The sequence below is a fragment of the Stomoxys calcitrans genome, chromosome 5, assembly GCF_963082655.1.
Source record: "Stomoxys calcitrans chromosome 5, idStoCalc2.1, whole genome shotgun sequence".
Taxonomy (NCBI): domain Eukaryota; kingdom Metazoa; phylum Arthropoda; class Insecta; order Diptera; family Muscidae; genus Stomoxys; species Stomoxys calcitrans.
In genome coordinates this window covers 11,227,204-11,245,835 of record NC_081556.1, presented here as the reverse complement: position 1 = coordinate 11,245,835, position 18,632 = coordinate 11,227,204, and the positions used below count along the sequence as shown (strand labels likewise).

Below are 18,632 nucleotides of genomic sequence, written 5' to 3'. Positions count from 1 at the left end.
ACTGTGGTACAGGGTATTATAACTTAGTGCATTTGTTTGTAACACCCAAAAAGGAGAGTGATAGGCCCATTAATAAGTATACCGATCGACTCAGAATCACTTTCTGATTCGATTTAGCTATGTCCGTCTGTCTGTCTGTCCGTCCGTCCGTCTGTCCATGTTAATTTGTGTACAAACTACAAGTCGCAATTTTCATCCGATTGTCTTTCAATTTGGTATGATCAAGTTTTCCGGCCTAGAGACGAAGCCTATTGAAATTTGTAAAAAGTCGGTTCAGATTTCGATATACATGTTCATCCCATTTGCAGTAATAATGCAATAAAATGGTCATTTGTTAACCGATTCTCTTGAAATTTGGTAGGAAGGATTTTCTTTTTTTTACTTTTTGGGCAACCCAATATATAGCCTATGTTTCCTTCCAGACCAACCTACACAATATGCGAAAATTTCGAGAAAATAGATTTTGCCGTTTTTTAGTCTGTACGGAGCAAACAAACCGAGTCCCATATATCCGTGATTGGCTAATGTGCCCATTTTGGTGACTCCCTATACTTCGACATCGACTCCCGCATACTTTTCATTTGATACCCATATTGTCGTTATCGGTCCACTTTAGATTTTGGGTGGTGTTTTTGGGGTAACGGTGGAGGGTCCACCCCCTTCCGTTATCAATAATTTATAAAGCCTATTCCTAATTCCTGACCATATTAGTAATTTACTCCCGAATACCATTTAAAGGTTTTAAGGGGTTTTGGGGTTGGGGCGGCCCCCTAGATACTTGGACCCAACTTTTATTCGTACTCTACTCTTGAATACCTTTCATTTGAATCCCATATTGTCGCGATCGGTCCACTTTCATTTTTGGTTAGTACTTTTGGGGTAAGGGGGAGGGTCCTCCCCCTTCCCGATATCAAAAAATTATATAGCCTATGTTTCCTTCCAGTCCAACCTACACAGTGAAAATTTCAAGGTAAATGGTTCAGCCGCTTTTGAGTCTATTGTTTGAGTCCTTTGTTTTCCTAAAATGAGATACCGGTACTTAACAAATTCGATCCATGGTGGAGGGAATATAAGATTCGACCCGGCCGGGCTTAGCATGATTTTGCTTGTCGTTATTCTAATTGTTTTTAATTTTAATTTAATGCTTAATTTTTCATCTTTGTAAGTTTAATCCTAAAACAAAATTTATTTTCAGATTAATTTGTCTGCTTATTCGGCCCTACTATACCCAATATCAAAGAGAAAGTTCCATCTCATACATATAATTTAAAAAATCACAAAAAAGACATTTAAATTCTTTGAAAATAAAAAATAATAGCAAATTCACATAAAAGCAAAAGCCCGCAAAAGGACCGCTTAACCATATACAAAGTGCAACTTTTTATGTTAAGAGCCCTAAGAATGACAGATAGGAAGGAAAACAATTCAGCGGCAACGGAAGGGGTATACGATTTTAAACTTCCTTGAACTCAGGCAATTCGAAAATGTAAAGCAAGCAACTCATCTTTCCCCTCCTTACAAACCGAAAAGTCCAAAAAGACAAAAGCTTTAATGCAAAAGACAAATCTTAATGGAACAAGTAGATAGAGAGAGCGAGAGAGTGGGAGAGTGCGAGAAATAAATAGAAATCCGAAAAATTTTGGCAGACGAAAGGGTGTACGATTTTAAACTTCCTTGAACTCAGATAATTCGAAAATACAAAGCAACCAACGAATCTTTTCCCAACTTACCACCCAAAAGTTCTAAAAGCTAGATAAAAGCTTTAAAGCATAGGACATTTGTTAATGAATCAACGTAAGAGAGAGAGATAGAAGGAGGGCAAGAAAGAGAGGGGGTGACGATAAAAGTGAGGGTGAGGACAAAAGAGGGAGCGAGAGAGGAGGGAGGGCAAGAGAGAGAGAGAGGAGGAAGGCAAGAGAGAGAGAAAGAGAGTGAAATAGTAATTAACAAAAGAATGGATTACAGACGAAAGGGGATATGGCTTTAAACTTCCTTGAACTCATGCAATTCATAAATACAAAGCAATAAAGCCTCCTACTCACAATTTCAGCTAGTACAAACGGCTCAAAACCCAGATAAAAGCTTCGTCACAAACTCGTAGTATATATCTCTCACATAAAACTAGCAGATAGAGAGGGAAAGACAAACGAAATTCGAAATAGATTTTATAGCGGAAAGGGACAAACTTCGCTCGGGAGTAACTTATTAATATCGACGCAATATATTTTTTTTTAATCTTTGTTAAAAACGTTTTCTAAATTGCATTTCTTATAAAATCTTATAAAATTCTAGAAAATTGAATTTTCGTAGAAATCTCTTTAAAAAGGATTTTACTGTCAAATAAGTTAAAAAAATATTTTTATGTTGAAAAAAGGATTAATAGAAATTGATAGAAACAAATAATTTTTTTAAGCTTTACAAATAATATTAAAAATTAGTGGGACGGTCCCTCAGACATTTCGCTCCGAATATAACAAATGCGAGCTCAAGCAAATTTGGTTAACAAATGCGAGTTCTAGCACCAAATACCTTTCTTTTAAGCCTCATATTAACAAGGTCTCCCCGTTTCCTATATCAAAGAAATATATAGCCAATTTCTCCTTTCAGACCACTCCCCACATTTTGTGAAAATTTTAAGAAACCAGCAAAATTACAAAGTTGCCTCCAAACAAACACAGAATCAAATTTTTTATATTTAGATAGATTTTGTCAAAATTTAATTTTCATAAAAAATTTTGTCAAAATTAATTTTTAAAGAAATTTTTTACAGTTTGATTTTTATGAGGATTGTTGACCTTAAGTAATTTTTGCAATTTTTTGTATGGTTGCTTGGTATGGATTGACCGGCTGTAGGTCAATTGATTTTCTTCAAAAATTATGTAAATATTATTTTTTTTTAAATAAAAAATTTCACCAAAATTTGGTTTTTATAATAAATTTCAAAATTAAGGAAACAAAAAATAAAAAAATTATTAAAACAAAATTAAAAAATTCTATTTTTGGATTTTTTTTCTACCAAAATTCGATATTCGCAAAAATTTTATATAAAAATACATTTTTGATTAATAATAAAACTATCGGCCTAGACCAGTAATCCTTTTAATTTTTGTTACTCGATTCGTTCGCCAACTCACTGAAAACAGCTGTGTCTCTTTTACAAAATCAGCTGCTTTCAATGAAATGGCGAGTGACAAAAAGAAAAAAGTTAGAGGTCTAGACCTTATTTCTCAAAAAATCACACCTTTAAGAAAAAATTTTGTCAAATTTTAAATTATTTTCCTTAAACTTTTCGTCAAGATTGGAATTTCATAGAAAATTGTGACAAAATTAAATGTTTATCGCAAGTGTACTCAAAATTGGATTTTCGTCGAAAATTCTGTCCAAAGTGGATTTGCATAGAAATTTCTGTCGAAATATAATTGTCATAAAAAATTTTGTGAAAATTAGATTTTCGCCAAAATATTTGTGAAAATTAGATTTTCGCCAAAAATTTTGTCAAAATTTGATTTTTTATAGAAAACTATGAAAAAATTGTTTTTTATAAAAAAAATTCCACCAAAATTGCCAAAATTCATAGAAAATATTTTAAAATTATGGACAATTTGGTCGTTGCTACAATTTATTAAAAATATTTTTTAGCACTTCTTTTTATATATAAAATTTTTCTAAAATACCTAAAATTTTCTATATTTTTTAAGCAATTTTGTTTAACACTATTTCACAATTAAACATATTGGCCTCAAATAGACTTACATTGTTAGCGGTTATTGACAGGCTTACAAACAACAGAATAAAAAGAAGAAAAGCTTTGCCTGCAATGTATTCACACAACAACAAGAGACAGCGGCTGTTACAGTGTACTCTCTTGTAGTACTCTCAGGCCTTTCATACTCTACTGAGAATTGAGGTAGGTTCAGAGCTTCATGAAAACCAAAGAGGCATTATAACAATAATGGGCTGGTAAAGTAGAGGTGGGTGGGTAGATGGTTAGTTATTTTTTTTTTTTTTTTGATGAGCAGACAACTAAACAAATGCAAAAGCTTTTTGTTTGGCAAAACTAACAACTTTGTATGCAAGCGCAGCAAGCGTCGTTGTCTATGCAACAGCCAAATAAAAAAATCAAAACTAAGAGAGGGAGAGGACAACCATAACAACAACAATGAGTTGGCTCAACTATTATGTTTGTGAAAACTAAAGGTCGAGAATACATTGAACCCATTGAGAGGACAGACGCTGTATTGCAATAAAAAGCTTTGGCTTAAAGCTTCCATTGTAATGTATGGGAGGGGAGAAATGCAGCAACACTGCTTTTAGCTGTCATAATACCGTTTACAGTTACTACTATATTGTAGTGGCCATAAGCCGCTGCTTGCTTTGGCCACCACTATGACTGTGATGATGAGTGAGTGGATTGTTTATTTTTAGGATTTCTCTAGGAGCTGCGTTGACCTTGTTTTCTCAGTTTTGCTTTCAGCTGGCATTCGCTTGGCGGCTGTAGCCCCTAACACACAAACGTACACCCAGCACACCTCCCTGTGTTAGCAAAAACACTTGTTCTTGTTGTTGTAGCATGGCCACCACACACAAAAAAGCTAAAAACAAAAACATTACCGAAAAAAGCTTTCAAATGCATTTTTTCTTCTATCTCAAATTAATGAGTGTCAATAACCTACAGTTGCCATGAAATGTTCATACATTGCTTGGCATTTCCACAATTTTTCCTCACACAGAATAACCACAACAACAACTAACACGTCAACATGATGAGGCAACCACAATGACATAAAGATCAACTGTTTTGGTGTGGATGTGTTAGAGGGTAGTTGTTGGGTTGGTTGTAGGGAAAAAGAGGAACAAATAAAAGAAGAAGGCTCGGTATTCTAAAGCAACTTGGGCTATTGGATCGATTCTTGAGAAGGTGTTGGTTAATAAAAACCGCTTGCAACATGGTTGACAATGTGGCAATTGCAATACGCAATTATATCAAATAGGTACTAGGGCTTTGAACAAAATGTTTGGTTTTTCTTTCTAAGGTGGTAAATAGGTACGCAAATGGTTATGCAACACGAGTATTGGAACGTACCAACCTTTATTTAATATAGTGCCATAAGTGGGAAAATACCTAGAGAATGTAAAGGGGAATAAGGGAAAAATGCATTATATTCGTATTGGATATTTATGCAATTCATCGCTTTCGGAAAAATCCCTGGGTGAGAACTTTTTTAGAGAAGATGCAAAATTATAAGAAATTGACATCTATCCCGGCATTGTAGTGGTATTGGGTTGCCCAAAAAGTAATTGCGGATTTTTCATATAGTCGGCGTTAACAAATTTTTTCACAGCTTGTGACTCTGTAATTGCATTCTTTCTTCTGTCAGTTATCAGCTGTTACTTTTAGCTTGCTTTTGAAAAAAAGTGTAAAAAAGTATATTTGATTAAAGTTCATTATAAGTTTTATAAAAAATGCATTTACTTTCTTTTAAAAAATCCGTAATTACTTTTTAGGCAACCCAATATATTATTCACAATTAAATGTGGCCACCCGAAGATAACTATACAATACATTTATTGTGAATGGCATATTAAAATTTAAACCAAATTACGAGCACAAATCATGATCAAATTTATAGCATAGCAATGCCGAACATGGGGGAACAATTTTACAAAATAAAGGCATATATTTTTTTTAAGTAAAGGCAAAGCCTATTGAAAATGGAAAAAATCGGTTCAAATTTGGATATAGCTCCCACATAATATGTTCTTCCGATTTGTAGTAATAATGCAATAAAATAGTAATCTGTTTACCGATTCTCTTGAAATTTGGCTGCAAGGATTTTCTTATGACTCTTAGTATCACTGGTGAATTTCATAGAAATCAGTCCACATTTAGATATAGCTGCCATATATGTATATCGCTCGATTTTCACTTCTAGATAGACTGCAAGCGCATTTATTGACTAGTCTTGTAAAAATTTTGTACAACGCTTTCCTTGATGACCGCCACAATATCTATAGATATTGGTCGAAAGCAGTTCAGATTTATATATAGCTACCATATAATGTTCGTCCGATTTGGACTAATATTGCAATAATGTAGTTATTTGTAAACCGATTCTCTCAAAATTTAGCAGGAAGAAATTTCTCCTGACTCTTAATATTACTGGTAAATTTCATAAAAATTGGTTCAGATATAGATAAAGATAAAAATATAAATTTTTAGTTCTAGAGCCACTTCAAGCGCATTTATTAACCAAAATTGTGTACAACGCTTTTCTCAATGCCCACCACAATTTCTAGTAAGTTTAGTCAAAATCGGTTCAGATTTAGTAGCTCCAGTATATGTGATCGAGTGCACTTTCGAATCAAATGAAGTTTCATCTCGTATTTAGTGGATGTTATACACCTTTTATAAACATTTTAATGTCGAATTTTCTATAAATTATGGTCGACTTAAACATTAAATTTTAATAATTCTTTTTCAATAAAAAAATACATACAATCATAAGGAATTTTTAGTACCAACACAATCTTGCTTTTACATTATATTAGGATTAATTGTGTTTTAAGTGTCTTTCTTCGATAGCTAAGCTTAAAAAAGCATTTATTTTCTTATTTCTATTTTTTTTCTATGGCGTTTGGTATACATTTTATTTTGCCATTCATAATAGAGATATTTCTGCAGTTGGCCACAATTTAGTGTGAAAAACATATCATGGCAATCCTGAACAGAGATGTTCTACATAAGCTTGCTCTGGTACTGGATAGATGTCATTTCCTTATAATTTTCGCTGTACCGCACTTTATAGTACTTAAATAAAAAAGAGCTATTTTAATCTACTTTTCTTCTTACACTTCAATTTTCCTGATCTCTGATTTCTAATCATTTTTTTCCAAGTGTAAACTTTGTTATTTTCCTACAATGACCTTTAAAGTTGTAATGAACTCATGCAAGGTTTCGATTTAGATGGTGTTATAACACTTTCAATAAACATTGCAATTGATTTACAACAAAAACAAAAATGAAAAACATTTTTGTGAATGCTTTGTAACACTAAGCCCAACAACAACAAAGGCCGGCCTATATTAAACAACACAGGCATGTTTGGTATTGGTATCTATTGATCAACAGAGACAATGTTAGACAGCAAACATTTCTCTCCCTCTCTTTCACTCTCAGAAAAATTTATCAAAACCTTAAAAATAGCTCAAACACCCAAAACCCACAAACCTCAAATTGCAAATGTGATATACATATATATTATTTTTTCATTTTGTTTTCGTTGTTGTTGTTTTATATTTATTTTATTGCATGCCACAATTATAGCAGCAGTGGCATAGCTAACAACTATCAACCGCACGTTTTGCGGTTTGTGGCGGCATTGTAAGGCAAATTTTACAGCTGAGCAAGATAATGTTTGCTTATATCAGCCATTTCACACCTCTCTTCTCTCCATAGCCTCGCTCGCTTGCTCTTCAAAGGGTATCTTTGATGAGTTATGCCAAATTCCCAATAGAGTTTCAATTGATATTGACTTTTGTTTATATCATGCCAATCATTGGTTTAGGAATGTTGGGGTACATGATCTTATGATTTTGTAAAGTTTATAGATTGAATTTGCTTTAGATTTAGACGAACATATTTAAATAGAAATTATAATAGAATAAGGAAGAATAAGGAACACCAATCGATTTATCCTCTGCATATGGATAAAGTTCCTTTATTAAAACAAAAAAACATTTGTTAGTGGTTTGCTATAAACTTTTTTTGATGTTTTAGTATCAAAGTATACTTAAAGCATTGCGATTTCGTTGTTTGCCCCGAGTGGACTCAAAAACGGCTGAACTGATTTTTATGACATTTTCACAGATGGTATAGTTTGGCCCCCTGTGAAAATAGGTACTTCATTTTGTGATATTCCGAGGAGGGCGCAACCTCCCCATAACCACAATTTTTATTTGCTTTTTTTGTTATTTTTAATATTTTGTTTAATTTTTTTATTTTTTTAATACTCTTTTTCATTTTCATTTCTCTAAGTGCCACCATACATTTACATTGATATTTTTTTTTACATAACTTGAGTTATGTTTGTCCCCTCTAAATATTTTCTGCACAATTTATTTAAACATTTTCATATACACAGTTCAGTTTTAGCGCTTGATTGTAAGAGGCTAACAGTTGGCTATTATTTATTGCTGTTGAAGCTTTTATTAGTTATATACAGTTTAATTTATTTGTTGGGTAACCATGACAAATGTGTTTACACCTGATGGCAATTTTGTTCCCGCAATCTAATGTAAACAATTTCTTTTTATTATTTATAAGCCAAGGGATTCATCTAAAGAAATTATAACGTAAAAATGTAATTCAATGAATTATTTAGATTTTATGTGAAAAGTGAGATAAATTGTACGTAAACATCAAATACTATATGACACATAGGTCTTTAAATTGTACAAATACTAGAACTTGAACTAAACCATCCCCATACTATAAAATAATAAAAAAGCCAACATTTTTGGTATAATATGTAAAATTAGATCTATGCAAAAGTGGTTCTATTGCCAAGAAAAAATCAAATGCAATGCAATTACTTTTTAAATTCATTCATTCATTCGTTAATTCATGGTTGAAATCACAATACTTTGTTTTTGTGCTATTTAGATTCTATTATATATTTTTTTTTTTGTTCTTTGAAAGTGCTCCCTTTTAAGGCACGTTCTATAAACAATAGTTTAGCATATGCATTTGTTTATGGTAATTGAGTTTAAAAAACACACAAAATTATTTAGCACTTAAATAATTTTTGAAATGAGAGCATTTTAAAATGGCAAATGAAACGTGACGACTACTGCGACGTTAACGCACCTAAATATGTATTGACCTAGTCTAAATGATGCAGAATCTTTTGAATCTTGAAGGTGATTAAAAAAAATAAAATAAAAATAAAAAAGACAAATAAAAAAATATATAAAACAAGTATAAAAAAATAAATAATTTAGAAAACAAAATTTTAAAAATTAAAACAAAAAATAAGCAAAATATAATAAAAATAAAAAATAAATAATTTAAATTAAATAAGTTAACAAAAAATAATAAAAACATATAACAAAATAAAAATGTAAAAAATTAGAAAAAGAATCAAGTTAAAACAATATATTAGCAAAATATTCAAAATATAAAAAAATTTGAAGAAAATTAAAATTTTTATAACAAAAAAATAAACAAATTAAAAAAATATATAAAAAATTATTAATAAAATAAATTTAAAAAAAATTGAACAAAATAAAAAAAGGAATAAAATACTAAAAAATAAAAATAATAAAAAAATTAACAAAACGAATTTAAAAAAATAATTAAATAAAAAAAAACAATAAAAATAAAAAACAAAGAAAAAATAAAAAACAGAAAAAATAAGCAAATTAAAAAAAGAAACAAAAAATATATATTAAAAATAAAAAACAGAATTTGTATAGATAAAAACAATTAAAAAATAAAAAAAACTAAAATTTCCTGTAAATATGAAAAATTTCCTAAAAAATGCGAATTTTTTGAAAAATTTCCTATAAATATCAAATTATGAAAAAATTTCCTATATATATGAAATTTTAAAAAAAAATTTATGTGATATGAAATTTTTAACAAACTTTGTATAAATATGAATATTTTGAAAAATTTCTTATAAATATGAAATTTTTGAAAAATTTCTTATAAAAATGAAATTTTTGAAAATTTTCCTATAAATATGAAATTTTTGAAAAATTTCCTATAAATATGAAATTTTTGAAAAATTTCCTATAAATATGAAATTTTTGAAAAAATTTCCTATATATATGAAATTTCCTAAAAATATGAAATTTTTGAAAAATTTCCTATAATTATGAAATTTTGGAAAAATTTCCTATAAATATGAAATTTTGGAAAAATTTCCTATAAATATGAAATTTTTGAAAAATTTCCTTTGAATATGAAATTTTGGAAAAATTTCGTATAAATATGAAATTTTGGAAAAATTTCCTATAAATATCAAATTTCCTATAATTATGAAATTTTTGAAAAATTTCCTATAAATATGAAACATTTGAAAAATTTCCTATAAATATGAAACTTTTGAAAAATTTCCTATAAATATGAAATTTTTGAAAAATTTCCTATTAATATCAAATTTTGGAAAAACTTCCTATAAATATGTAATTTTCAAAAAATTTCCTTTTATAATGATTTTTTTTTTAAATTTCCTAAAAATATGAAATTTTGGAAAAATCTCCTAAATATTAAGTTTTTTAAAACTTTCTAAAAATATATTAAAATTTTTTTAAAAACAAGTAAAAGCATGCTAAGATTGGCCGGGCCGAATCTTATATGCCCTTCACCATGGGTCGAGTCGAACATTTATCGAGTTCTTTTCCCGGTATCTCTTTTTAGGCACACGAAGGATAAAATAAAAGTATTGCTATGCTATTGGAGCTAAATCAAGTTATGGGTCCATTCGGCCCATAATTGATTTGAAAGTTGGAGACCATCGTAGAAGTCACTGTGTAAAATTTCAGCCAATACGAATAAGAATTGCGCCCCGTAGGGGCTCAAGAAGTAAAATAGGGAAATTGGATTATGTGGGAGCTGTATCCGATTATAGACCGATATGGGAGAAGCCGTTGTACAAAATTTCAGCCAAATCAGCTAATAATTGCGCCCTCTAGAGGCTTAAAAAGTCAAGATCCCAGATCGGTTGATATCGCAGCTATATCAGATTATGGAAGGATTTGAACTATACCTAACACAGTTGGTGGAAGTCATAACTAAACACGTTATGCAAAATTTCAGCCAAATCGGATAAGAATGGCGCCCTCTAGAGGCTCACGAAGTCAAGACCCCAGATCGGTTAATATGACAGATATATAAGGTTACGGCCCGATTTCCACCATACTTAGCACAGTTGTTCGAAATCATAATAAAGTACCTCATGCTAAATTTTAGCCAAATCGGGTAAGAATTACGCCCTCTAGTGGCTCAAGAAATCAAGATCCCAGATCGATTTATATGACAGCTACATCAAAACATGACCCACGTGACCCATTTACAATTCCAACCGACCTACACTAATAAAGAGTATTTGTGCAAAATTTCAAGCAGGTAGCTTTACTCCTTCGAAAATTAGAGTACTTCAAACGGACAGACGGACATGGCTAGATCGACTTAAAATGTCATGACCATCAATAATATATATACTTTATAGGGTCTTAGAAGAATATTTCGAGGAGTTACAAACACAATGACGAAATTAGTATGCCCCCATCGTATGGTGGAATGTATAAAAATGTAAAGGTGTACTTGTTTTTGTTTTTTATAGTTTGTATTTTGTTGTAGTTAGTTTTTTTTAATGTGATAATTAAAAAATTCGTGTACTCACCTTTCACGCAACGGCATCAATATGCCTGCTCCCATGCTGGATACCTTCATTGGTATCTTAACGCTATCGGAATCACTGCCACTTTCGGCTCCCGAACCACCACTGCCGCCAGCATGATATTGTTGAGTTGGATGATGAGTGGATGTTGGCTGTTGTCTTTGATTGATCTTGCCATTACATTTAAGATTGCCATTGCCCTGTTGGCGACCACTGCCCGAGTTGGGTCTCTTAGCATTACGTTGGATAACGGATACATTGGCAGCGGTTGCTGCAACTGCTGCTGTTGCTGTAGCGTTTGTCGACAATTTATCCAAAGGTTTGTTACCTCCATCGCTTGTAGCGTTTGGCATTGGGACAGCATTTATCAGGTTGTAACCCAGATTTTCAGTTTCACTAAAATGCCCATCACCATCTGCACTACCGGCATCATCACTTCCCACCAGGCTGCCGCTGCCGCTGCCGCCGCCACCAGCACCGCCAGAGGCCAATACATCCATGTGGCCTTCATCCATGGCTGCGACAGCGCCTGCACAGCTGGCCAGCAGTACATTTGCTGCACTGCTGGGCAAATGTTGGGACTTATTGCTGCCGCCACCAATGCTGCCATTGCGTTGCTGGGAATGTTGTTGTTGTTGCTGTGGCTGATGATAGAATGATTTTTGTTGTTGATTATAGAAGGATTGCTGTTGCTGCTGACTATTGTTGTTGCTGCTGCTGGTGTTGCTGTTGTTATTGTTGAGACTGTTGCCATTGTATTGAGGACCGAATAGTTCCACTCCCACAGAATTGAATTTGCCACCGATGCCATTGCCAATTGATAAGGCCGTTGCTGCTGACGCCACTCCGTTGCCGCTGCTGCTAATACCTCCAACGCCTGCTGACGCCTCGATGTCAAATAGATTTTCGTCTCCTTCGCTGAGATATTCGTTGTTGCCGTACTTTGTCGCTCCACCAACTCCTGTGCGTAATCTTGCCGACGTTGCGTTATTGCCTGCACCTGTGCCACAGATGCCAATTGTTGCAAATTTAGTATCCCGATGTGTGCCATCTAATGAAATATTCGATAGAAACGAGATCGCAGCCAGTCTGCGCCTGTGTCTCGTCTTATTGAACGAACTACTTGCCATTAGGCAGTAACAATTGGGCTTTATGAATGTGCTCTGTTTTAAAAGCAAACAGTCACCGTTGATGATCTATCGACGAGTAAGGTGGTGTTGTGTGTGTGTGTGTGTGTGCGAAAGAGCTACACTTTAGGCAAGGTGCAATAAAAAGGGAAAAATTGCCAGGCCAAAAAAATATGCAGGAGTTGCCAACTGTTTTTTTTTTAATTTGTGAGAAAACGAGGATTGAGAAGTTTGTTTTTTCTATAAGAGAAAGTTTTTCCAAGAGTTGATTTATGAGAAGATACTTTCTCTGAAGACTAGGTCTCGCTAAAGAAATTTTCAAGTTATCAAGTTTTTAAAGGCTTCACAGAGAGCTTAGGTTGAACTTTTTTAAGGTCCTTTTATGCTTTGTCAATGGAATTCAAGGCTTTAACGTAACCTTCTGCTGGTTGGTAGGGCTCTTGTTTCAATTGATGTATCTCGTATAGCGTTTCTATAGACTTTTTATTTTTCTCTTTGTCTCGTTTTTCTATTGAAATTGTCAGCTCTTGTAGCTTCTATCGGTTATTATGGATTTTTCCAACAGATTTCTTCAAATGCTGTCCTTAAACGAATTCCTCGATTAAATTCCAGTGAATACAAAGATTTAAAAATATTCAGTTTTACAGTTATTTTTCACTGTTTATTTTAAGCTCTCTCTCTCCTCTCCTCTCCCTCTTTCGTTGACACAAAGTAACTGCTATCTCTTAAGTATTGATCAATAGATGTGATCTCTTTTTTTGGAATATTTTTCTTTATATTCTTACTCTCTCTTTAGTATTCTCTCTTTCTCTCAAATATTTCTCTTAAGACAGCTGTTCTTTCAGCTTCACCGTTTCATATATCTTTAGGTTTTTGATAATGATGATGATGATGGCTTGAATGTTTGATATAGCGTGTCCTTGTTGTTGGTATTCTACTTTTCCTCAAACAAAGCTCCTTTAGTAACAAAGGAAACTTTTCAAGTAGCGGCGCGGCGTTATTGAAAAGAAACGGGAATCTCTAATGACTGTCGATAGTGCAAATAAGTGTCCGTTTATCTTTCAACTAATATCACATAAACTTTTTAGTCTTTAAATTAAAATATAAATTACTACTAAACGAAGTACTTAAACGCGACATTTTGACGTTTTATTATTTTGCACGAATCGAAAATAAGCAATCAAGTAATTATACCGAAATTCCGCTACCAAGAAAATTGTTTTAAACAAATTTTCAATTGATATTTTTATATTGAGGTGGCGTTTTGGTTTATTTTTTTTTAATTTTAGTGCAGTTTTTTTTTTGTTGGTGTTACCGTTTTGATGCAACCGTCTGCTTGCAGGTTTCAATTTGATTTACCGGAAAATTCTGGAAGCATAGACAATATAAAGAAAGAAATATGAGTATATGTTTAAATTGTACTCAGCGCATGGTAGTGCAATGGGTGGGTTTGGGTATGGGGAAATGGGTGGATAGATGGTTGGCCGAATGGCTGGGTGTAAAATATTTGCATTTGCTGTCGCCCTGCACGTCGCCAAAATGTTGAAGAAGGAAGTGGAAATGGATGTAAAACAAAAATAAACAACAAACAAAAAAAGACAAAAATGAATGAACAACAACTAAAGGAAATTGCAATAACCCAAAAAAAAAAAACAATAATAAGAATGAGGGATGGAGGAGAGGGGTGATAAAACTATCATAGAGAGCGAGTATAAAAGCTTTGACACCGGCATAAGGGTGGGCAAGTTAACAACTATCTTAACTGCCTATAGTAGTTAACAAGTATTCTCACTGTACCTCTCTCATGCCTGCTGCATTCGAAAATAGCTTTCAATGCATAGGACTAAAAAAGGCTTAAAAAGCTTTATTTAAAGCTAATGCAATAATAATAAAACAGAAAATTCTATAATTAAATATTGTTGAGAAAATTTTGTATTAAAAATAAATTTTTGACAATCAGACCAATTCTGAAAACTCCCAGGGAATTAATTTCTCCCTCGAATAATATCCTCCTATTGTGATTGAATGGGGAGAGGAAAAATTTGGGAGAGGGAATTTCGAATTTTCAAAAACAGCTGTTTTGCTTCAGCTGTTTTATTTCGCTAAACATTTGACCATTATTTTTCGGAAAAAAGAATATAAAATGGAAAAATATACAAATAGAAGTTAAAAAGGATGTTAAACAAGTTTACAAACATGTTTAGTATTACTTTTGTAATGTTTTTTTTTCACTTTTTGTACAATATTTGAATAGTGCACATTATGGTCTACAGCTTGTCACGATATTTCTGTGTTGTGATAACAACTTTTCGTCTTCATGCAAAAATGAGGTGCCTCCAGAGTGGTCTGGCGGGCAGATAAATGGATTAATTGTATCGTGTTGGCCCTGCTTGTCAAGATATTTCTGTGTTGTGATAACAACTTTTCGTCTTCATGCAAAAAGCGTTTGGTAAAATGAGATGCCTCCAGAGTGGTCTGGTGGGGAGATAAATGGATTAATTTTATCGTGCTGTTGCATGCGGGCACAAATACTGCACGTTGGCGTTTTTAAGTGGCTGAATCCACCGGGTCGTTCTTAGGCAGAACTACATTATTAAGGAGTATAGAGGTTAGCTTCTACTGCTGCTGCTTTTTCTAAAGACCTACTTTTATGGAGCTAGAACTTGAAGATCTAATCGACATTTCCGTGCGGAGTCCACTTTTCATGGTGTTTGAGATGACTGCTGGACATAGCTCTGCTGAAAAGCGACTTATGGATTTATTTCTACTCCTGTGGAGTATATACTGTCACAGTAGAAGAAGAATTTTTTAAATAATTCATGGTTTGACGTGCAATGTTGCAAATTTGCCAACGAACATTCCATCAAGACTTCTTACTTATCAATGAGCGCTGCTCGATTCTACTTTAAGCTCATTTTAATTACAAAATTTTTATGCTAATTCCCTTTCACTTGTTTGGGAAAATTGTTGCCTAAATTTTATCGTCTAATTCTCCCCTTTATTTCGATTCAGAATTCCTACCCTTTTCCCTGGGAGAAATTCAACTTTTTTAAATTTTGTCTGGAATAAGGGAAAAATGAGTTGGGAAAAAACTCCTAGGTAATTGTTATTCAAAATAGGGGAAAAGGCAATAGGAAAAAACTCCCAGGTATTTGGTATTCATAATAGGACTGAAAGTTTTATAAAAATAAAATTTGATTAAATTTTCTATAAGAATTAATTTTGCAAAACTTTCCATAAAAAATAAATTTAGCAAAACTCTCTATAAAATTAAAATTTTAACATTTTTATACCACGACCATAGGATGGGGGTATGCGTTTGTAACACCTCGAAATATTGACATAAGACCCAACAAATTATATATATTGTTGATCGTCTCGACATTCTAAGTCGATCTAGCCATGTCCATCCGTCTGTAGAAATCACGATAGCGGTCAAACGCATAAAACAAGCCGCTTGAAATTTTACACAGATACTCAATATTGATGTAGTTTATTGGGGATTGCAAAAGGGCCATATCGGTTCAGATTTAGTTATAGCTCCCATATAAACCGATCTCTCGATATGATTTCTCGAGCTCCTGGAAGTCGCAAATTTTATCCAATTTAGCTAAAAATTTGCACATAGTGTTCAGATATAACTTCCAACAACTGTGCCACGTAGCTCCCATATAATCCGATCTCCCGATTTTACTCCTTTAGCCTTTACAAGCCGCAATTTTTGTCCGATTTGAGAGAAATTTTACATGTGGTGTTCTGTTAAGACTTCCAACAAATATGCCAAGTACTGTCCAAATCGGCCTTTAACCTGATATAGCTCGCATATAAACCGATCACCCGATTTGACTTCTTGAGACCCTGGAAGCCACAATTTTCGTCCGATTTGGATGAAATTTTGCACGCAGTGTTCTCCAATTAAATCCAGCAATTGTGTCAAGTACGGTCCAATTCTAATTACATCCAGCAATTGTGCCAAGTACGGTCCAAATCAGCTATATCAGGTTATAGATAGCTCCCATATAAATCGATCTCCCGATTTGACTTCTGGAGCATCTGGAAGCCCCAATTTTCGTCCAATTTGGCAGAAATTTTGCATGTAGTGTTCTGGTAAAACTTTTAACAACTGTGCCAAGGTCGGCCAAAACCGGTCTTTAACCCGATATAGCTCCCATATAAACCGATCTCCCGATTTGATATCTTTAGCCCTCAGAAACTTAAATTTTTGTCCGATTTAGTTAAAATTTTGCACATTGTGTTCTGTTATGACCTCCAACAACTGTCCCAATTTTTTCTGGTTTAACAGAATTTTAGTAGAAAGAATAAAATAAAACCCTACAACTAAATTTATTTTGTATAAATTCTTAGCAGAATCCATGGTGGTGGGTTCCCAAGATTCGACCGAAATTCCGGCCGAACTTAGCACGCTTTTACTTGTTTTATTTAAGTAAACACTTTTTATAAAAACAAAACTTTGACAAATTTTCTGATTTCTTGGCGTATAGTTGGCCTTTTCTTATTTTTATGACTTGTTTATGGCATATACACTGGACAGTGTTGTAATGATGAAAGTACAAATATATAACAAATTTGATGAATAGAAGTTGTAAAACAAAGTATATTTCTAAAACCACTTTGACATTTCAATTTACGGCATTTGGGAATCAATGTAGTTTCGTTGGGGGTAGATTTTTGTTGTTGGGCTAATGACGCTACATCTTAATTGTTCCATGAGTACTACTTGGAAGTGATTTTCATGTGTTAGTTTCATTCGTATCACACTATGTGTGCAACTTTAACAATAGCAAAATTTTGACATGTCACAAGCCAAGAACATAAATTGTGATGGCACCTTAACTTGTTTTTTATTATAAAAAATTTAAAATTCTAGATTTTTTCCATAAAACAAAAACTTCTAAAACCATAGAAAGCAAAAAAAAAGTTATTATTGTACACCAAACCTACAATCGGCACAAATACTAAATGAAAACTACATTCTATTTATTTCCAATGACCAAAGGCAATAGCAACCGCATAAATAAATAGATTGCCATGGTATCACCACCGCCTGCACAACAGCCCGACGACCATGCCAGACGGCCAAAGTCATTGCGAAAAATGAAAACAAAACAACAATTTTGGGACGCAAACACCGGCAAACGAATGGAAAAATACCACGCCACACAGTCTCGGAGAGAACAATTGCAAAAAGGCGACAATTGAACGTTTTCCAAAATAATTTTATGGGAGACTGACTGACTACATGCTAACTCACTGGACTACTTGTTTGGAATGACTTGGTGACAAAAACATCATCATAATAGAAAAGGAATATTTTTGGAGTTGAACTGTTAAAGATAAGTTGGTAAGTTTCGATAAGATAAATTTAACTCGATCGAATAGAATGTCAAGACTATTTATAGGGTAGCAGATCGATATTCCTGTACATTACTACAAACGAATGACTAACTTAGTATACCCCTCATTGTATGGTGCTGATTATAAAAGGTGTTAAAATATTTGTCATCAAATTGTCCAATTATATAACAAACATGTAAAGGCGCATTATAATTTAGCCCAGGCCGAATCTTATATTCCCTACACCATAAATCGCATTTGACACCTTCTTTGAATGAATTTTTCAAATATATAGGACATATATCAAGTTATGGACCGATATCGACCTTAATAGTCATGAAATTCAGCCATGTCCCATAATAATTGCACCCTCTAGAGGCTCAAGAAGGCAAGTCGCCTCCTCCGCCTTTTTTTCAAATGCCCGCTAACTTGATTGTAAATGGGTCATATCGGTCAATGTGATATGACCCATTTACAATCCCAACCGACCTACACTAATAGCAAGTATTTGTGCAAAAATTTCAAGCGCCCAGCTTTACTCCTTCAAAAGTTAGCGTGCTTTTGAAAGAAAGACGGAGGAGGGACGGGCGAACAGACATACAGACGGTCGGGCGGGCAGACGGACGAAAGTATAGACATGGCTAAATCGATTTAACACGGCAAGACGATCAAGAATATATAAACTTTGTTGGGTCTCCGATGTATATTTTCATGTGTTACAAACAGGATGAAGAAATTTGTAAGC

At 33.2% G+C, this 18,632-nt stretch overlaps 1 protein-coding gene across 2 annotated transcripts in view; it reads right to left on the bottom strand.

The window, feature by feature from the left end:
* Positions 1 to 18,632, bottom strand: part of LOC106082553 (CDK5 and ABL1 enzyme substrate 1) — an 86,242-nt gene that overhangs the window by 61,431 nt on the left and 6,179 nt on the right. For both annotated transcript variants that reach the window (XM_013245128.2, XM_013245129.2), the window contains exon 2: positions 11,409 to 13,900. In XM_013245128.2, the coding sequence (XP_013100582.2) occupies positions 11,409 to 12,535 (1,127 nt within the window). In that variant the 5' untranslated portion in view covers positions 12,536 to 13,900. The remainder of the gene's footprint in view (positions 1 to 11,408; positions 13,901 to 18,632) is intronic.